The sequence below is a fragment of the Talpa occidentalis genome, unplaced genomic scaffold, assembly GCF_014898055.3.
Source record: "Talpa occidentalis isolate TD23 unplaced genomic scaffold, MPIMG_talOcc4v2.1 talOcc4.7, whole genome shotgun sequence".
Lineage (NCBI taxonomy): Eukaryota > Metazoa > Chordata > Mammalia > Eulipotyphla > Talpidae > Talpa > Talpa occidentalis.
In genome coordinates, this window is record NW_023605083.1 from 84,600,406 (window position 1) to 84,622,326 (window position 21,921).

Consider the following 21,921-nt stretch of genomic DNA (forward strand, 5'->3'; position numbering starts at 1 on the left):
CCTAGATAAGTTCTTGGCCTTGGCCTCTGATCTTGAATTAACAGAGCCAGTGAACTATCACAATTGCTGTAAAGTACAACCTGAAGGAACAAATTCAGTGTTTCTTGGTCTGAGTGATGGTGTCCAAGCCACTTTGGGAGGCATAAGCTGTGATAGAAATGATTTGAGTGTAGGAAATTAGTAGCTCCTTACAAAGTTCTACTCACCTAAGAATGGCACTCAGTTGTTCTCAGAGCTAGTGTATAATTGCCTCATGTTCTCTTGTTTCATGTTTATTGTGGAATATTTTAGGGGATTAGTCTCATGTTTTAGTTTTGATTCTAAGAGCTCATTGAGTAGTCCACCCCAGTTCTGAGGTCACTGTTGATTACAGTCCCTTCTAGTTTCTCCAAATACCACTCTTTACCTTTGAGATTGTCCCCAGTGAAAGCACCCAACTACAGACTTGGTAAGTAGTATCTTCAAGCTCATCTTACACAGTAACCTTCTTACTATGGGAATAAATCAACCAAAAAAATAAAAACTCAAGCATTTTAAATTCTGGTAATGTGAAGTATAATGTTATGGGAATCCTGGTGGCCTAAGTTACTAATTTTGGCAGCACCAGATAAAAAAAATGGCAACTCAGTTTTCCCAAATCCCTAGTGCCAGTTTCTACATTACAAGCTATTAATACCCCGAGGACAAAAGTGAAGGTGCATCTAAAAGTGAAAAGAGCATTGAACTAGAACTCTGAGATTGTACATCAAGTGACTGAATCAGAAGATCTGGATTCTGAGCCTCCCTGCACTCTGTGTCCTTGTACAAGTCACTGATAAAAGGAAATTTTGAGCAGGATTATTTCAACCTTCAGTATCTTTGCTAATAATTTCTGCTCATCTACTTCACAATATATTTTGATAACAAAATAAGATAATCTACATGAAGATGCTTTGAAAAGTATGCAATCATACAAATTATAAATTTCTGTTATTGAAACTTACACAGCACATTATTCATTACTAAAATGAATCTTGCCACAGTGACCAAAAAAAAAAATCAATGGCTTGAGCTAAAACTATGATACCATTGCAACATCCTTTTTTTTTCAAAATAGCATTTGTCACATTGCTGTTAGAAAAATGATGATGGACATTTTCTACCATAATCTCCACTTAAATCAAAATTTGGGTATTGCTCAGACATTACAGATTGATGTCCCTGCCCAGTGGCATGCAAGAGGCTAGGTAATTATCTGATTAATTTGGAATACTATACACACCCAAGCTGTGTGCTGTGGTGCACCAAATGTCCAGCTCAGGTTTTCACCACTGTATTTGAGGTCTATTGGAAATGCCTTAAAATGACAGTGGCAGCCACTACAGATCTGCACCACAGTGTAAGAATATATGTAAGGTTGAAAGACTCCTGGTGAATTTCATGTGGTAGACTTAATCCTTTTTGAATAGAGCATAACAATGGAAACTTCTTCCCAAACAACTATCAGTCTGAAAACATACCTCCATACTAGCACATACCTCCTTAAATGTCCCTGGAGTTATGATCAGTCGATAAGTTATGTATGTGGGGATGCAGATGAAAGATGAGGTTCCTATACAGTAACCCAGGACAATACTCCAGTGAGGATAGTTATATTGGAAAAGCCGTAGCTGTGGTGGGCTCATCAAAAAACTGCAAATGATGAACTAAAACAGAAATTTCAAGAAACATTAAAAATCTTAATATTTGAGTAGATACAGTTTTAACACCATATCCTAAGATGAATTCAGACACAGTATCTTCTTTTTATATCTGAATTGCAACAATGAAACAACCATGTATGTATCTTGATTTTTCCTCCCTACCATTATATCTACCCCTACAGGGGATGCCAGGGCCTCAGAAAATTATTTAGGGACGTGACAGCATCCCCTTCAGGGCAAAAGAGGAGAGGCTGGCATCTATTAGGAGTGGTTTCCCCTAGAAGTAATAAATGGGGTGACCTTTCCAAGGCCTTTCCCAGTCGTTAGGCTTCATATTTCTCTGCATTTCCTTGGCTATGATTGGTTTTGGTCAGATGGAAGGTACTCTGGTCAGGAGAGATGTTTTTGGTCAGATGAAAGATATTCTGGGCAGGATAGATAATAAGGGGTCTGGAGAGTACTCAGACCCCTGGATAACCCTGGATACATGTTTCTTCACTCCCCGTTTTTGAACTTTCTGCTTTCTGCATTAAGTTCCTTAACCTGGGTATTCAACATGGATGATTCTACTTGAGACCTCCCAACAATTAATTAATTACTGATTGCCAGCAGTAGACCCTCCCAGTGAGAGGAATAACTGGGGGGGGAAAGCAGCATAATACACCTTTTATTTGAAATTTTTGACATTAAGTTCCTTAACCTGGGTATTCAACATGGATGATTCTACTTGAGACCTCCCAACAATGAATTAATTACTGATTGCCAGCAGTAGACCCAGTGAGAGGAATAACTGGGGAAAAAAGCAGCATAATACACCTTTTATTTGAAATATTTGACCAAAAAAATTCATGGTGTGCTCCCAACATTCAGTTTGTGAATTTTCTTATTTCAGTTTGGTTTCCAGAGAGAGAGCATAAATATCAGTTTTTGCCTAGTAACCACTGTGCCTTAATCGTTATTGCTCTTGATTTAATTTAATTTTATTATTTCATAGTCATAAAGAAGACAGTAATATAAATTATTTATGTGGTTAAACATCTATTTATATCTTTTTTTTCTTTGTCTGCAGGTAGTAAAATGGGAAATTGTTAAACACACATCCATTTTCTGAATAGTGTTAGCCTCAGTCCAGAAGGAACCTTTTAAAGCAGGAGCTGGGTCAATCAAAAACCTTTCTCTGAACTTACTCTCCTCACCCCCAGACTCAGTCACTGAGGTAGTTTTGGATAAGAGAAAGGAGTGGTCTGGTTAGGAGCCACCCTATTGTAATTCATCTCATTTTAATATCAGGTGTGGGAAATCCAAAGCAGTTCAGAGTGACCTCAAGCTCCTATTATGATGAGTAAGTGTTAATTCACATGCCCAGCCTCTCCTTGCTCATATGCATTATTTTCTTTTTTTTCTAACTTGGTTTTAGTAAAAAATTGTATTTTTAGTAAGCTACTCATTTACCTAAAGCAGCCTTAAAAAGCCCAGAGTAGGGTATCTGTTAAGTAATCCCAGAAGTGGAAGACAGATTTGTCCCTTCTGAATAGGGCACTAGAGCATTTGTCTTTAGAGGAAATGAGTAAAGCAAACATCGCAGGAATTATGAATAATGTACCTGAACCCACCAAATCTGTGCATGAGTTTTGCGGGACGCAGCAAGTCATCTGCTGTACACCAAGAATTGACCTAGTCAGCTAGAAGTTCACGGAAATGAAAATACTAAAATCCTGAGGCCAGGACTGGGCTGAAGCATGTGAGGCACTCATTTAAGGAGGTACCACACTTAAAGTAGTCAAAATGTCAATAATCAAGATAAATAACACTTTAGTGCAATATTTTAAAAAACAAGGCCTGATGGCCAGATTAGAGTGAGGCAAATGAGGTAAAACAGGTAAATACAGGGTCAGATCCTATTTATTTAAAAAGTTGGTATTTGGTTGATAGGGGATTTTATGCATTAATTTGTGTCTTTAAAAAATTAGTAAATACATTAAAAGTAATGCATTTTAAAACGTTAAAATAATTTTAGACTTCTGAGTTTCTTGGTGCCCTCTTAAATTTTATATCTGTGGTAAGTACCTCACTTGCCTTATCCAAGTCTCAGCCCTGGACATCATTCCCTCAGTGTCAGGATAACTAAAGTAAACAAACAAAACATGACTTCTGCCCTCAAGGAACTAATCCAATGTCTCTTCTTCCTTTGAAGAACAATGAAAGGATTTAAGTAGATTATCTAGCAGCACTGGTAATAACATAAATTAATAACCCACTTATGTCAGGACTTCTGCTTCTAGTAATGACAGACTAGGTAATTCAGACCAACTATCCTACTGAAAACAACTAAAAATTCTGGATTTGAAAAAATATATATGTTTTTAACCAAAAACACCAGTGAGCTGGTAAGATAATTAAGAACTACCAGGCCAAGATCTAAGGAAATGATGGAGCCCAGAGCACATGCCTGATCCACTAAACCCTGGGAATATTTGCTGCATGGGGCAAGAGTTGGCTTTAGTTTTGGAAGTTTCTGGGGCTCAGGGGAACGAAAGTCAAGGAGGAATTCTGGGATAGGGAGACATGCAGCACTTCAGAGGCAATAAAGAAAAAACATGTCCATCTGATAAGTTATGTCAAGAAATTACTTCCTGGAGAAAGTCAAAACAATACAGAAAAGGCTGTTTTGAAAGAGGGGGAGAGCATGGTTGTATGCCAAAGGCAGAGATGTCCTGAGATAAAATGGACAGCCCAGATACTACTAATAAACTGCAACTAACTGGGTGGGCTAATTATATATGTATGTCACACACACACATACACACACGCGCGCGCACACACACTTGTTACACATAACAAAATTTATTAGTGTTTGAGGGTGATCATTTCTTCAGAGTGAGAGGAAGGGAAATGATAACTCACCAGGAGAAAGAGAGGGCTGATGGCTACCCAGCAGATCCTCCAAAACCATCCAGGGCTGAAGCCAAGCATTTCCTTTACATCACTGCAGAACTGAGTGATGCCTAAAATCATCCAAAAGAGAAAGAGATTGACTGAGAGGGCAAGGGCAGTCTTTCTACCCATTAATTCTCAAAGAGATAGAAGCTCTGGAATTTGGGCTCAGGGGCACCAAATTGATTTGAATCTGGGATACTTGTCACAGAACTGCATTTTGTAGCAAGCAATGCTCTTTTTCTACAGAGAGGGGGGACTGGTGGACATGTGGGAGGGAACCTAATGCTCCCTGCTGGTGCCCACACCATCTTTCTAAGCCCACTATGTATTTCATTTTATTGCTACTATAGGAAGGAAAGCTGAATTTTGTCTAGGGATGGCACACCCACCTGACAGAGACTGACACTGACCATATACTGGAAACGTTCAAGAGAAAATTTTAACCACAATATTGCCTACTCATATGTCAGATTAAAATCAAGGTTCTAGGGCCTCCCCAGTGGCGCAGCGGTTGAGCACTGGGCTATGAAGCTCCCCGCAGCCTCTGCAGCACCGGTTCAATCCCCAGCGGTGCGAGGGTCCCACATGGCACGCAGACCTCTCCTGCCGTGCCCGCTGCTCCCCTCAGAAGTGTACTTCGGTCCTTCTGCCTGTTCTGTTCCCCGCTCTGGCTCTGATGAATTCTCTCACCCTCTTGCGCTTCTGACTGTACCCAGTGCTTGTATAAATAAATAAATAAATCTTAAAAAAAAAAAAGAATTTAAAAAAAAATCAAGGTTCTATAAAAAGTAACAGAGAAATTACTGAGAAATTGAGAAGGGGAAGGGAGGGTGCTGTTCTATGGGTGCTTCCAAGAGCTCCCAGTAATACCACAGAAAGGTCTAGAGCATTCACAAACTTTGAACTTTGTCCTCTGAGTTCTTGAGGAAGTAGAGAGGACTTTCTTAAAAAAAAAAAAAAAAAACAGGTTTCCTAAGCAAAACAAAACAGGCCCATCTGCAACTCATAATACATGTCCCCTTCTTCATATTATCTGTAATGACAAACTATCTCATTTTCATAGAAATTAGAAAAATACATTTTCAGAATGAAATTATCACTTCTTGATTTTTAATACGGAGGGAGATATATCTGAACCTTGGTCTTTGATTGGCTGTACCCTCCCAATCCCTGTCCAAGGGCTCTTGGGACACCTGCCAGTGGGCCCAAGTCAGCTCACTCTGCACTCCAGATGATTTCACTCTTATCAGAGTCCACTCCAGGATCAGAGGAGAGAGAATGGGGGGAGGGAGGGTTACCAGGACAGATAATCCAAATAGGAACATTCTTGCCTCTACCCTAGAAAATAAGCTCCTAAACTTGCTCTCAAGGCACTGGAGGGAGCACTTGCTTGTGAAACTTAAAATTTGGAGCCACTCTTTATAACAGTAGTATATTGTATATGTTGTAAATACATTCCCTGTACACTAATTCTTTGTTTTCCCTGCAATTCTTTGAGCCAATCTTATGCATCCACTGTGGATGAGCTGTGTGACCACTTCAGCCTGTTGCCATTGGGTAAACATTTATTTATTTATTTTTAATTTTTTATTTATTTATGCATAGAAGAGCTGGGGTGTAGTCCAGGGGTTTGGGGAGCAGCGATTCACCTATCCCAGAGGATTCACCAGAGATAGAGTGGGGAGCAGAACAGGTGGATCTACTGAAATACACTGCTGAGGGGAGTACGAGTGAGACAGGAGAGGTCTGCTGCACCATGTGGGTAGCTCCCTGGCTGGGGTTTGAACTCATGCTACAGTGGCTGTTAATAGCTTGATAGTGCTGAGACTTAACCCCTTGTACCACCAGGGAGGCCCTGATGACGTTTCTGAAGAAAGCATTCAATTGAGATTATTTTACAAATCCACCAGGAGGTGACATCCACTGCCCGGCCTTTCTTTGATGCAGTCAGTCTCTGATCTGGTGACTGTACGTTGGTGTAAAAACAATTGTGACTAGCAGAAGGAAGCATCTTACCATAGAACCAATACACAGCAACTGCTTCTATCAGTGCAACAGTGAGCACGGCAGGCCCTGTGGCATATTCCTCCAGTAGCTTCACCACGTAGGCCCCTCCCTAGAAAGGAGATCATGAACCTGGTTAACAGGGTTCTCTGAGGCACTCTCCCCGCTTTACTATATGGGCCTAAAAAGCTGCTGTTGCTGCTGCTGTTTTTTTTGTTTTGTTTTGTTTTGTTTTTAGCTTCTTAGCATAATTCTGGAAAATCCTCAACTTGGACCTAATACAAGTATCCCAAAGCCTATCTGTTTGGCCTTCACAGTGTGGGCCAGATCTCATCCCATCAGTGGGCTCCTCCTGCTCCCTATAGCACGCTCTTGTTTCATTTCCCTGCTAAGCTCTAAGAGACAAACTCAAAAGAACTTCCAGATCTATTTTCAACTTTTTTCAATTTATCTGACACCTACTGTGTGCTTTACTCTGAAGAATCCTGGTTCCTAAAAACTGAATCTTGAAGAGTCCACAACTTTAGATGCATTGAACATGTTGGTTGTAGTTTAAAGCCTCTGTCCCAACAGACTGGGCAATGGTGTGAAGATGCACGTGTGCAAAATCTGCCTTGAGTAGAGCATACAAGCCCTGGATGCCTATGGGTACCACCTGATGCACATTTTACAGTATTAATGATAGACACCTGTGAGCTTGCACACGTGCCTGATGCCAGACACCTGGAGTAGGGTGTGGGCATGTATAAGTGGGCGCACCTGGGCTGAAAGACTGGGCTTATAAGGGCGGCATCATGGGGATGCCAATGGTGGTAGAAGCAGCAAAGAAGCAGAGGGCATGGTAGCGGAAGCAGAGACAGCGGGGACACCACAAAGAATACCAGAGAGCCTAGAAAGAGTGAGGACTCACTGGGGGCTGGGAGGCCTGCCAGCCTCCCGGCCCCCCTGAACCCCCTGCCTGCCATGTACCTGGTTGCCACATTACAAATGATGTAAAAAGCTCAATAAAAGCCTGAGCGAGCCACTGAGGGCTCCAGGAATCTCCTTTACCCGTATGCCCGGATCATAGAGAAACTGCTCCATGCCTTTCCGGCACTACAAAAAAGTAAGTGGTAGTTTTTCTCCAGATGTTCTGCCAAGCCTAAAATCTAGTTGGATCTACTATAACATGCCAAGCGACTCTGTATAACAATAGAAGCTAATGGAAACATTTCTTCTTATCCTTGATGACAGAACTTTTTAATAGCTGTGACAACCCCTCTTCCTTTAGCCCTAAAGCTGGGCCACCATGCACGATGGAAGGAAAGGAATAGCTTCTTATAGTGTTCTGCTCTAGGGGAGAGACCCTAAGGGAGGCTGACTCAGAGCTATGGGTTGTGTTACTCACAAAAGTCAGGGTGATCAGGGATCCACAGAAACAGGTGATGACCACACCAAGCACAAGCCACTCCCGGCGCTTGGACCAGACATGTGGAAATTCATCCAGCACAGCTGTGATGACACCCTCCAAGCCTGCAAACTGAGAGATACAGTCACATTGGAAGCTTTGGGACAAATCTGTTACCTTCTAGGACAGTGAAGCAGGAGAAAGTTAATATTACCAAGTGACAAAGTAAGGTGATCATGACCATTTGCCCATACTTGTCAGTCCTCACTGGAAATATATTTCCCTCTTTTACAATGTCAGTGAGAACCCCTCACTAATACATCCAGATAAGAAAATGTAGCACGTGAACAGGACTTCTTTATATGAGGTCTCTTGGGGAGACTACCACAAAGGCCAGCTCAAAGCTGAGACTCATTCCATTCTAATGAGCACAAGATCATGAGCTGAATGCTGGATAGCAGGGGACTGAGACACCAGCGTTACCTTGCCCTGGCTTTCAGGTGCTGCCATCTGGTCAAGGGGCAGTGCACAATAATAAAAGTTCACAAATGCTGACCTCCTGGCCTATATCGGGCACTTTACCCTCATTATCCTAGTAATGACTCTAATGTACTAAGGGTATTGAGTACCATCACTGAGAAGTAAGCAAGAGTCTGGGAGAGCACCAGAAGCAGCCACCACCACCTGGATAGCCAGGATGGGAAGGCACAGTTTTAGTTTCCCCTTCTCCCTTTCTACCTCTTTCTCTACTTCCTCCCCTTCCTCCCTTTCCTCTTTCTCTTCTTTTCTTCCAGAGCTGGATTTTCTTCCCCATTCACTCACTGTGCTGTCCAAGCCGAGTGTGATTAACATCAGGAAGAAGATGATGGCAAAGAATGTGGATGCTGGCATGTTGGCTATTGCTTCTGCATATGTGATGAAGAGGAGGCTGGGGCCTACAACAGAAGAGGAAATAAGTTGGTGGTCTCTGAAACCTGTCCTACGAAGATTTCTTAAAGGAAAACAGAACCTGAAGTCCTACCTGCATCTTTTGCTACCTCAGACACATCTTCATTCCTCATCTCAGCCATATACCCAAGCACAGTGAAGATGACGAATCCTGAAACGAAGCTTGTCATGCAGTTCACCACACTGGTCACCAGGGCGTCTCTGGAGCAGAAAACCCAGAGAGGTTGAGACATTTCTGAGGTCAGAATCTAATAAGCATCTGTCTCTAAATGTGGCAAGGGTGAGCAGGTTGAGCTCAAAGAGATTTCAATCCTATCCCCTCCCCTTCTCCCACTACTTGTAGCTTAGGTTGATTGTATCAAGCTTGAAGTACAAGCTATAGTTACCACCATGCACGGCATCAGGAGAACAATAGGTCAAGAGTTGTTTTAAAGAGATGGTGGTGTTTCCAAGCAACAGAGCATAGACCTCTTGATTTCAAACAAGGTGATTCTGAAGCAGGACCTGGGTTGGAGTGGGGACTAGGAGGGCAACTTGGGTTCACATTTGTGAAGTCTACAGATTTAGAATTTTGACATCTACAAATGGCATTACAAGACCACCACAGAGATACTTTTTTTTTTAAGATTTATTTATTTATTTATACAAGCACTGGGTATAGTCAGAAGTGCAGGAGGGTGAGAGAATTCACCAGAGCCAGAGCAGGGAGCAGAACAGGCAGAAGGACCAAAGTACACTGCTGAGGGGAGCAGCGGGCACTGAAGAAGAGGTCTGCGCACCATGTGGGATCCTCCCTGGCAGCCAGGGATCGAACTGGTGCTGCAGAGGCTGCGGGCAGCTTCGCAACCCAGAGCTCAACTGCTGCGCCACTGGGGAGGCCCGATATCATGATACTTTTAAAAGAAGACCTCATCCTATAACTTCAGATTGGGGTCCCAAATACAAGGACATGTTACTTAATTAAAAAATATATAATCTTATAAATAGCACAATTAGATCACTGGAAATTGCCATGAATAATAAACATTAAAGCAAAAGTTAACTCTAAAGATGAGTGATATTTAAATCATAATTGGTAAAACATAATTTGTACAATTTTGTTTCATCAAAATTTCTTTTTTGTTTTTTTTTTTTGGAGGGCTTCATCAAAATTTCTGAAATAAGATTTTGCCACAGAAATAATGGCGTTCTTGCATTGTCTAAATAGCTCAATCATTATACTTTGGGTGTCAGTGTATGTGCATGCAAATAAGCATATTATAATTTTATTGTTACATACACTAACAAGTCAGATTTAAACATTTAATGTATGTTGCAATTTTTGTAAACCTGCTTTGGAATGTATTAGTTTGTTTTTCTTTTATATGTAGAGACAAAACAGACATGACTGGTTTTCTCTCAGCTACTGGCTTAGGTATGGGTGAATGGTCAGGGTCTGTGTCTACCATGACCTGAGCTGATCAGGTTAGAGGTCATTTGTTCAACTTTACCCCACTTTCAAACTTGCTTGAGGGGGCCCCAGAAACTCACTGGTAACAGTTGTTATTGAATTTGTTGTAGCTAGCAAAAGCCAGTAGGACTCCAAAGCCAGGACCGAGAGAGAAGAAGATCTGAGCAGCAGCATCCACCCACACCTGGAACAGAGGTAAGGATGAGAGTGGACACCAGGTAACAGCAAGACCAGTGACTTTATGTGGCTATGTGAAGAAGTGAAAAACTATGTCATTCCAGGCTCTTGTTATCAAGTGCAAACAAATGTGATTTTTTTCTTCCCGTCATTTGGCATGAACACATCCAGTAGCTTCAGCTGTGCTTTTCATGCTTGTACTTCTGGTTATCACTGCAGACTTAACTACTGAAGTCAATTTCAGTAGTCCCTACTGTTTTATTTGGAGGACTAGCTTCAGTGAGAAATAGGTGTATGTGTTTTCCACATTATCTTACCCCTGTCTCCAGAAGTTTCTGCCAGTTGGGTTTCAAATAGAAGAGAACACCCCTCCAGGCTCCAGGCAGAGTAGCCCCCCTCACCAGCAAGATAGAAAGGATGATGTAAGGGAAGGTGGCTGTCACCCATACCACCTGTAAGGAAGGAGAGTGGAAACAGGTTACCATTGTGTTTCTTGAAGACCTCAAGAAAGAAAGTCTACCTCTTTAATTCCTGTAATTTTAGGGCCAATGTGGTATGGCAGAAAGATCAGAGCCTTTAGAATCAGACAAGGATCTGACTCACTGCTTGCCTGTGCTATCCCTAATATTCACTCTGCTTTTGTGAAATGGGGAAAATATCTAGCAGTAGATTATGGAGTAGCCATATATATAAAGTACTGAACATGGTTTATGATGGTATTTCAACAAAATATTGTCCCTATTGTCATACTACAGTGGATTAAGAGAATTTTGGTGAAAAATCTTATAAGAGTTCTTGGGATTGTCCCATTTGTAGAATTTTCTAACAGATTTGGTGAAGCAAGATTGGGCATCATGAATGTGCTTGGTGTTGAAGAAAAAAATGTTTCCCTGTCTGTGGCTGTCTAGGCTGCTGGGTTCTGAATTTGAGAACCTCTGGGGTCCTTTGCAGGCCTGAATCAGCAGCCAGTCCTCACCTTGCCAGATGTTTTGACACCTTTCCAGATGCTGAAGTAGATAACAGTAAAAATCAGCATGATGCAGAGGGCGAGCTGCCAGCTGATGCCCCCCAGGTCCTGTAGCCCCTTAGATCGGTGGATCTGTAGGACATGACGCCTGCAGTGGACAAGAAAGACCTATGAGATGGTCTGAAAAGTAATCTGAGCATGCAATATGTGATACCTCTCAGAGGATGCCAAGGGAAAAAGTGGACACTGCACTCATAAGTGGTCACTGAGTCTTGGGAAGAGCTGAGATTGGCTTTGCTCATCCTAAAGGAGCCAGTAACACATTCAGGTGGGTTCTGGGTTCACGAGAATTGATATGTGTAGGTAATGGGCCCCTTCTCCTCTCTGAACTGCCAAGACCTGAAATTCCAGCATTAAAGAATGCTACCCAATCTGAGCATCTTCTTCCAAAGGATAGATCCCATTTACGCAGTGGACATGTGACACTGGAAATTACTTGAATAGTTTCAGACTATTGAAGTACTAGGATGCTTTGCTTCCATGACAACTGGTAAGAAGCCCCAGAAAGAAGGGTGGTTTTGATTCAGGGGAATAATTTTGGAATGTGAGGGTAGCAGTAGGCCTGGGGCAGCCTGGCATAGCACATCAGAAAGAACAACAGCACAGAAGAGACAGATTGCAGAGCTCTCAGGGTAGAATCTCCCAACTCCAAATACAGCATGGAGCTGGCCCTGCCACTCATCGCTCACATTTACTCCCCCATTCCTGATACCTTATCTCTCAGAAACCTGTAAAGAACCTCTGCTCCCTTCTTCTTCTCTCCTAAGAAGTCAAACCTCAGGGGTGTGGACTGGCCCACACTGGCCACGCCCTCACTTACATGCACTTACGTGTAAAATTCTTCAGCAGGGGACGTGGAATGGAATGTCCAAGTGACGTTGTCCTCAGAGAAGTAGTTCGTGCAGTTGCCCGTGTTCCAAGAGTTCTTGCAGCTGGTCCAGGGCAGCTGGTCCGTGAAGGAGGAGATGAGGTAGTAGAGTGCCCAGGCCATGATGGTATTGTAGTAGGAGGCAATGTAAAAGGCAATGATGCAGATGGCATAACCAATACCTGGGAGAGAAAGGGTAAAGTGAGGCCAAAGTTAAAGAGCAGACCAGCAGTGAAAGACTGAAAATACAGGGCAGTAGAGGGAACTATAGCCCAGGTGAGGAGTAAAGGTTGGTACTACCAATCATGTCATTCCCAAAAGACATATAGTGGGAAAGTGGTAGATAGTGGGATAGTGGTAGATAGTGGTAACCTGACAGATAGTGGGAAAGTGGTAATGTGGTAGATTCCTTATATGAATTTGCAAGGTTATGTTTTAGAAAATGTGTGCTTGTTGATTCTTTAGTTTTCTTCTTATTTACTATAGTTTACTTCTAGTTTGCCATTTATTATTTCCCTTTAATGATTTTATACCACTGAGCAGTCAAAATCTTACTCAAGCTATCACCCAGGGGTACCTAAGGCCTAACTGAATCCAGAAGAAGGCCCCCCAGATCCCACTCATTGTAAATCACTACTTCCTTGAAGGACCTACTCAACCACTCACCCAAACCTTTCAGTTACCTTTGAAAATTGGGCAGATTTTCCTCCATATTGAAATGCATCCATTCCGGTGGTATTGGCCTAGTGCAAGCTCCATGTAGAAGAGTGGGATCCCTCCAAAAATGGCCATGATGGTGTAGGGGAGGAGGAATGCCCCTGAGGCAGATAAAAGACAATTTCAGTCCCTGCCACATCTGCCCCAGGACAGTTCAACTGATCTGGACACCAGGAGTTACACCAAGAACCAAAGCCATCTGTACATGAATGTCACAGAGCCATCCTGTGCTGAGGGACCTCACACTGTGGTCCTCTGATCTTAGAGCTTTGCCAGAAGTAGTAGTAGTAGCCAGAGTGCCACAGTGAAAGCAAGGTATGGAAGAGGCAGAGAATGAGCAGAAGGAAAACTGGGTTTGTGAGTTATAAGGACAGCCACTTGTAAATGCTCGAAGGACTCTGTCTCCTTTCCTTTCCTATAAAATGACAGGACTGCAGAGAGCTAGGTTTCCTAAACCCAATCATTATAATCTCTGGTGAGCTTAAAAAAAAAAAAAAAAACAAAACAAAAACTTCTCCCAGACCTCCTAAAGCAGATGCTCCAGGTATGGTTATAAAACAAAAATTTTAAGCTCCCCGGGTGATTCTAATGCAACCAATGCATGGACCAGCATTTGAGATCTTAGAACAGATCTCCCATGACAATCTGTGAGTCACTGAATTAGTATCTTTGGTCACCTGTATTATCCCTGGCTCTAGACACTTAATTATTTGCTATTTGACTATTTTCCAAAATTCCACTAAGCCAGAGAATCCTCCCTTGCAAGCCACCTTTGTAGCTGCGGCTGGAAAAGGTAGCTAGTTACAGAATGAGAAAGCACAGGTAAGTGGAGATGCTGGAGTCTCTTAGCGCTTGTGACTGAGGCTGAATATGGGAATGTAAAGTTAAGAATTACTTACAGCCTGAGTTTTAACCCAAAAGGTGCACTAGCTGTGATTTTCACTGGTAACTTTCCCTCCCATAAAGTGCTTTGAACCTAGACACATGAAGTCAGTGCAACTAGGAAGATCCCACCTAATTTATAATCACGAGGGTAAATATGGCTCAAGAATAAAAACCATGTTGTGTTTTCATGGTGTATTTGTCCAAAGGGTTTGCTTAATTGTCTTTATAGTAGGGAATTAATAGGAGAAATTTCACCTTTGACCCAGAGCCTTTTATGCAGCTCTGGCTAAAGGTGAGTCCTTCCAAGCTGGAGATAAGGTGATTCCAATTTCTGCTCCTTTCAAGCAGGAGTTCTGTGCTTCACTGCCATACCACCTCCCCACCCCTCCCATCCCCTCACACTGCCAACTGCATGGAGCAGAGTCCTTAAACAATGTAGCAAATTCAGGCAATTCTGTGTCAGATCATGAAAGAAATGAGGGTGACAATAAATGGAATATCCCCCCAAACCTCATTTTAGCTGCCCTCCCAGATCTGTTGTCAGAGCTGTTAAAATGAATATTGACTGCTTTGATTCCCATTTCTTGTCCTTCTATTCTGATAGCAAATTCAAAGTCAACACAGAGCTATTGACTACTACTGACTCAGTCCCTGGCTCTACTCTCCCTGGGGATCCCTTAAATGCCTGCAGTCAGCTACTATTTTTGATAATCTACAAGTGAACTGCTCTAGAGGCATTAGGGGTAGAAGGAGGATCAAGCAATAATCTCTGATCTCAAAAATCTAACACCCTGGTTGGAGATACAAGGCATATCCATATTTGGTTTGGAGTTGCCATTAATGTCATGCTGTGGCTGAGTTCAGCTCTGCAGCATGCCCAGATTGTAACCTAAAGCTGTGGACCTGCACTGATGCCCTTTCTGACTTCCCACACAGATCTAAAAGCCCTGTGTGCCAGGCCCAGGAATTTGGGATCCTGGAGCCACCTTCCAAGTTGTTCTGACTCCTCTAAGCAGACCCTGACAGCCAGAGGGAGTTGATCAGCACAGTGCTACTAGCTGTTTCCTCGCCTCTGGCTAGTGGAGGACAGAGCTTGGATAATGCAGACATGAGAAGGAGGCCTTTCAACATGAAACCCTCATGGTACTACAAATCTGTGAGGTCAAGTTTTGGAGAGCTGTCATTCAGCTTCAAAACCCAGAGAACTTCATCACATGCGAACTTAAAATTTTGGCTTACTGGAGATTTGTCTTTTAGATTAGCTTACAAGTCTAAGCAATCATGTTCCCAGATTCATAGCAGTTAAACAAGGGAGAAAAGATATGACTTATCCTCTGGGCTCCCAAGAGAATCTAGATACCACCCCTGAGTCAGAACTCCAGGACCTTGATACTGACCCCCTCCATTCTGGTAACATATGTAGGGAAAGCGCCAGACATTGCCCAAGTCCACAGCATAGCCAATGACTGAGAGGAGGAAATCCACCTTCTTGCCCCAGGTCTCCCGTTCCCCTTGATGAACCTCAGCCACTAGGGCAGTGGTGGCAGCCAGGCTGGTGTGCTGAGTATCATCTCCTGCACTGGGGCTCGGAACCCCTGAGTACCCGTTGGAGATGTGGCCAGACTCTGCCTTATCCCCAGAGTCAGAGACACCCTTCTGTAGAACTCCATTTTCCTGACAATCTTCTCCAGCCTTAAACACTGACAGCTCCTTCTGGGAATTTAGGGGCATGGTCTCCATTCTGCTGGCTAAGAGATGATAATGATGCCCATCTGTAGAGGAACTGAATTCTTGGTGCTTGGTTCTATGGCTCTCCTCCGTTTAATATCAATGGGATTGAGAGTTCTGTTGGAAAAGCACACAGAGAAAGGAGAATATAAACAGTGCCTTTGAAAGGAGAATATAAATAATGCCTTTGGTATTAACTCATCATACATCTTAAACTACATTAGTTAATAAATGCACCTGTTAGATGTGAGCCATCCTATTTGCTCCCAGAGTTTAGAAAATCAACTACATTTTGAACCGATACAATGTATCAAATCACAAGTAATGTGCAATAGAAACAACAAGACAACAAAACAAAAAAATAGCAAAATTACCAAGGTTTTGTACAGGGTCTATTTAAGGGCAAAGTATTTACTTCATTTCAAGGCACTGGAATTTCACACTGGAACTTACTAGTACCTCAGAAGAACCTGAGGACTTGTTTGGATAAAGCTTCAAAAAGCACTTACTGTGTCCTGGATGTTGTGCTAGGAAAACAATGACTAAGTAGCACTTTTGCTTGCATGTATATAAGGACAGTCCTCTCCATCATTCAAGCTGAATGTTCAAAATATATTTTTTATAAACAATAGCTATGACCTAACAAAAAAGGAGCCAAGGACAGCAGTGAAAAGGCCACCCTTTGTGAGGCATCCCCTAACTCCTGAGCTGTGAACTTTTTCATTTTCCTTGCATCTTAAGAACCTTTGGGCATATTCTAGCTGCTTTTGGCTGTATCAAGTCCATTCTTACTTCACCTTTTTTTGTTCCTATTATGTTTCTGCAATGCCAACTGAGTCCTAAATGGTTCTGCTGCTCACCATTCATTCATTCCTGCCCCTCCCAGCCACTCCTGTGGCTACCCAGCTCCTTCTTTTGCAACAGTGAGCACACAGGGTCACCTCTCACCCTCACCAGAAGAGCCAAGGAGAAGAGCACAGAGGTTACAGATGCCGTTGTGGCTGTTTTCTGTCCCCACGCCTCTCGGTGGGGAAGGCTGGGCCGGGTCTGGGTATCTTCAGATCACTCCTGTGGGTTGGGGTGCAGGGAAGTTAGCTTGGCTTCCAGATCCAGGTCTGAGATGTCAAACAGGTAGAAAGCCAAGCCCTTTTGGACTTTAAACTATGGCCTGTTACCAAGTTATAAAACAAAATCTCCCAGCTAATTTCATTTCTTCTGGGACTCAACTATTCAATCTCTTGAAATAGTTTGGGAGTTGAAACATGTTTCTGTTTAGCTGGGATTACATTATATCTTTCTAGGAAGAGGTGTCCAGCAGTGGCCTGCTGTCACTATTCATAACTGCAAAGATCTGACACTAACCCTCCAAATTCAATAGTCAGAGTATAGATAGGAACTGGGGCTAAAAAAATGGTAGTGTGTGTCTCCAACCTATGTGGGGCTTTCAGTGGCTATAAGTTAATTGTCTGCACGTGGAAATGTGAAGACAAAAATGTAGTGAGTGAAAAATTAGAACACAAAGTAGTAGATTCACACTGATGACCATGTACATAACTCCAGCAAGGATTAGACATGAACACCAAGAAATACAAGTAATTAGAGTTTTGTGTTTGTTTTTTTTCCCCCATAAGATGGAAAATAAGCATTTTAAAGGAACTGATTATTGCCAGAAATCCCCACAGCAATGAGAGTGGAAACAGTTCCATAGAGCTAGTGTATGCATCAGGAGGTAGGTAGACGTTCTTGGTTCCATGCTATGAAGTCCTGATCCCCAACCCTACCCGAGACTCAAGGATGCAAATACTTCTCATAGAAGAGTACAAGTTTCTGGCAAAGAATGATCTAGATAAAACCCCATTCTGTTCCTCTTTTTGCTGCTTTCCAGACTCTCCCTGTGCCCCCCTTCTCTGAGACTTCAGCTAGACTTGATGGAATTTTTAAATAGCCACATATTCCCTTATCCACTCTAAGTAACCATTATCCAGACCAAGGGAATTTTCTTAAGTTCCTTTCTCTTTTTTTAGAGAGAGAGAGAGATGATGAGATGTCAATATATTTAAATACACAGCTAAATTAATACTGAACTCGCAGCCTCTGGTTATTTGAAGAAAGTGTCTGTATTTTCCTTTAGCCTATGTCAAGGACACGTTTTCCAAATTAAACACTGGAGAACTTGGAGACCAGATGGCAGAGATAAAGAGCTTTACTATGTTGGGCCAGATGGCACCCAACAGATAGGGCCTGACTACAACTGAGCTCCCCCATCCCCTGGATCTTTTTTTCTCCATCTTCAAAATTTTACGTAGGAACTTTTTCCTGCCTTTAATGCAGCAACTTTCCTGTCATTTAAATTAAAGCTCAGTAGCGCTTTCTCTGGCCTGTCCATCATGACATGTGGAAGGGAAACATTGTCCACCTTCAATGCATGCATTGGGCGGGTGGGGAGGAGCGTAAGTTACTAACTTACGCTTGGTTTCTAGTGTCTGCTCCTTCTGCCACAGCAGCAGTGATTTGTCCTAGATTTCATTTACTTTCTCCCTTGGGGCATCCTGCACAGAGGACGGAAAGTGCATGTGGGTTGACAAACTTTTTGGGAGATAATGTGTGTTCTTCAGGGTGCTTAAGAGGTTCAGCCCCCCAGGACATCTGATCCTTCTTGACAATTCCACTGAGCATCTACTAGAAAAATAATATACAATTTTCTATTTTTACTCTGAGCCATTACAAAAATCTTATTTCCTGAAATATTCCCCAAGTCATAAAGAAATCTGCTAAGAGTGTACCTCATGTGAGCACTGACCTCAGGTTGCCCTCTCTCTTCTTCAAGCTGCTTTCAGGGGTTCTCCTATTGTACCTCTACCCTTCATCATAGAACCTGGGGTGCAAAGAGGTAAGTTATCACCTCTCAAAACCATCAAATAAGCCGGAACTGCACATCTCCTTCTTTCCTACTGTCTACTCTCCCAGTTGGAGGAGAACGCCTCCCATATACTAGTCACAGCAGCCAAAATGTAGTGGCCCAGGTCTGGGTTCCCTTTTACCTGCAGGATGCTGCATGGAATCCCAGATTGCTTTTCCATTTTTCAGATTCTACAGTGTACTGAACAACTCTTTTTACTGAGAGCAGCCAGCAGATAACAATGGTTGACAGCAAGCTGGCCCGGGGATATAAAAGCAAGAGTTGTTAAGAAGGGTGGTTCTAAGAATCTCTCTTGAAAGCTTTAGTAAAGATATTTTTATCCTGATGGCTAGAAAAATTACAAATGAGGTCAAAAGTATGTCTGTGACCTCCTGCAGGCAGACTTTGAGTTTCTCATGGCCAGAAAAGCCCTTGATGCCTTTCTTTCACCTTGAATGTGTGAATGTCCCAGACTGAGCAGGTGACAGGCTGTGTGGGTGGTGCCACATAATGCAGTTCTTTTTTGTGGACAACAGCCTGACATGCAGGAGCCTCATCCTTCACGTCTCCACACATGATGGGCAGCATGGTGGTGCAGTTAACAGACTAATCGTCAACTTCTTGCTCACCCTCCTGCTTTGTCTCAGCCCAGGGAGTGTGCTCATTCACTCCACCTCCCCCCTAGTAAAAAGGACTGTTTCTATTTAAACTTCTCCTGATCAAATCTTCATTCCTCTTTCTACACACTGTCCTGTAGCCAGGGGAACCAGAATCTGAACAAACATTTAATTACAGTGATTAGTCATAAAACAACCCAGCCCTTTGGAAATACCCAATACTCCATTTGCCTGATTGAAGCCCATCCACACATTCCAAGTAGAAATACTATAGAAATTTTATAATTTGACTTCACATGTCAGGATCAAAGTGAGTTTATTTCTCAGGACACATAATTTCCATTTTCAAACACAAACAAAAACCAGCATTAAATATGGGTTTACCGCTGAGATAGGATTAATTACAGGTCATATAGCCAAGTGGCAATTTGCATTCTCTTGTCATAGGGAGCCTTAAGTTTCCAAGGCACCTAGCAAGGATGATAAGAAGCTCCAGCGCCTCCTCACACATAAACACTGAACCTGGCCCTCTATCACGGATCGGCACTAATTCAGCAACTACGTGCTAAATGCAGTGACCGTGTGTTATGTGCCTACTATGTGCTAGGCTCTTGGAAACAAGACAGATGCAGTCCTTCCTTCACAGAATTCATGGAACAAGGTCGATATCTGAAATGGAAGACAAACTGGTAGGAAAAATATGCTTACAGAGAGAAAGGCCAGTACTGCTTTTTAGAACTGCTGCACTTTCTAATGTAAACTGGGGTTGCTGCAGACTTGATGTAGCATGTTTAGATATCTCACTTTTCTAGCTCCAAAGTTGCCCTTAGGCTTTAAAAAATCTTCCTTTTCTTGCTATTGCACAGCTTTTGGCTTTTGTCTCAGACCCTTGGATTTTAGCTGATTATGGCTCAGAGTCGTCACAATGTACGGTGGTTGTTCATGTTTGTATCTGCTAAAGGGACTGTTGAGTTCTCTGGGCTGAAGCATCATAGACTGTAAGCCACAGGGACTCCTGGCTCACCTTTCAACAAAATGAAGAGCCCTCATTATATGAATGGAAGAAGTAGAAAAAAATCTGGTTTTGGACTTAAGGGGTAAAACTGTATTCCATCTCCTTATCCTAAGAATGCTTTACTTGAGAACCTTTACTTCTTTGGGAGAGAATTAAATCGGCTTAAAATCCTCAGGGTCATTTGGGTCAGTTCTACGAGAAAGGAGAAGGATCTCTGTTCAGAAATTTCCCTGCCTAGAAGAGGATAGCACCCAAGCTTCTTTCCACGGGAAATTATAAATTTTGCCCACTCCAGAGACTGGGCAGAAGTACAATGGATTATTTATTTGATTTTAAAATAAAAAATAATAACGATTTGACATTAATAGGTGTGGGAACCCTCCTCTAGAGAAAATGAACAGCCACACCTCGCCTACCTTCTCAAGCCATTGTTTAACAGTTCTTATGTGTCCACAACCCATGACTTTTCGGTCTCACAGATTAGCATGGAAATCCCAGATCCACCACTTAGTGACTCTGTTACTTTAGGTAGGTTGCTTGACCTCTTTGAGCTTCCATTTCCTCAAATATAAAAGCAGACCATTAAAAAAGTCTTACTTCCTAAAGACTAGTGTAGACATTAAAGTATGACAAATGCCTACCTCTGTGATGAGGGCAAGAAAAGCATAACAAATGACAGTTAATGGTCATCACACAACCACACATATGCAACCCACTCTGTTTTCTATTTCACACCCTCAGGGAAACTGAAGCCTACAAGGCTAAGTGATTTGTAGTCTACAGCATGAGTGGGCAGCTTGAGCCAGATCTTAGGGCTTCCATCCACTTCCACGGGGTCCCAATGGTTCATGCTTACTCTTCTCACCCCGTGACTTTACCTGGGACCTGTGGTATCACCTGGGAATCTTGTAAACAGCAGATTCCTGGGCTCCTTTCCCAGAGGTTTTAATTCAAAAGATCCATGTAGACATTGCATTTTAAACAAGCCCCCAGATTATCAGGGCCAGGTGGGCCACGGGATATGCCCACCTGCATCTTCTCTCCCTTTATCCCTTATCCTGCATCCTCTGAGGCTGACTTAAGTTTCTATCTACCTCTTCTATGAAGCTTCTTCCTCTTACCACCCTAACCTGAGACTTATACATCCCTGTGTTTGTAGTGCACCGCTCCTAGCACAGAGGGCCTATTAGGATAAAACTAGTTTATCCTAGTTTCCTGGGCACATGTGGGGCCTGTGGAACCACAGCAGTCATGTGGGAAGGTTTAAGGCAGGTGAGGCATTACTTTCTCTTCCTTAGGGTATCATTCTCAGGGGCCCTGTCCCTTCTTGCTCCTCACCCATTAGGAAGATGTGCTGTGCATTTTGGGAAGAAGGAGGACTGTCACAGGATAATTTTAATGGACTATGGACTGGAAAAATCATGTCTAACATTAAAGAAGAACCTGTGTTGCACTTTTAGACTTTGAAACAAGTACCGACAGGCATACCCATTAATAGTTGGTGTTGCCAACATTCATTTGTTAGTTGCTTGTTTGGGAACTTGGCTGTACTTTCTACCACAGAAATAAGTTTTTTAATG

General features: G+C 42.6%; 2 protein-coding genes across 2 annotated transcripts in view; both read right to left on the bottom strand.

Annotated features, from left to right (window-relative positions):
• Positions 1–1,415: 1,415 nt before the first annotated feature.
• Positions 1,416–16,891, bottom strand: SLC6A4 (solute carrier family 6 member 4). The gene is made up of 13 exons (XM_037493721.2): positions 16,765–16,891; positions 15,480–15,927; positions 13,164–13,298; positions 12,443–12,662; positions 11,562–11,700; positions 10,903–11,037; positions 10,489–10,592; positions 9,032–9,159; positions 8,833–8,945; positions 8,011–8,142; positions 6,636–6,735; positions 4,587–4,687; positions 1,416–1,685 (listed from the first exon to the last, which is right to left on the bottom strand). The coding sequence occupies exons 2-13, from the start codon at positions 15,820–15,822 to the stop codon at positions 1,431–1,433; spliced, it is 1,905 nt and encodes a 634-aa protein (XP_037349618.1). The 5' UTR covers positions 15,823–15,927; positions 16,765–16,891; the 3' UTR covers positions 1,416–1,430.
• A 3,892-nt stretch (positions 16,892–20,783) lies between these two features.
• LOC119231464 (sodium-dependent serotonin transporter-like) overlaps positions 20,784–21,921 on the bottom strand; it is a 26,142-nt gene continuing 25,004 nt past the window's right edge. Inside the window, exon 12 of the mRNA XM_037493202.1 lies at positions 20,784–20,902. Coding sequence (XP_037349099.1) covers positions 20,784–20,902 — 119 coding nt within the window. The remainder of the gene's footprint in view (positions 20,903–21,921) is intronic.

Excerpts from the sequence above, each read along its gene's own strand:
- SLC6A4 (XM_037493721.2), bottom strand. The coding sequence starts at position 15,822 with ATGGAGACCATGCCCCTAAATTCCCAGAAGGAGCTGTCAGTGTTTAAG. Across the intron at positions 9,160-10,488 it reads TTCAATAACAACTGTTACCA|AGACGCCCTGGTGACCAGTG; the intron begins GTGAGTTTCTGG and ends TTTCTGCTCCAG. Across the intron at positions 4,688-6,635 it reads TGCTGTGTATTGGTTCTATG|GCATCACTCAGTTCTGCAGT; the intron begins GTAAGATGCTTC and ends GGATGATTTTAG.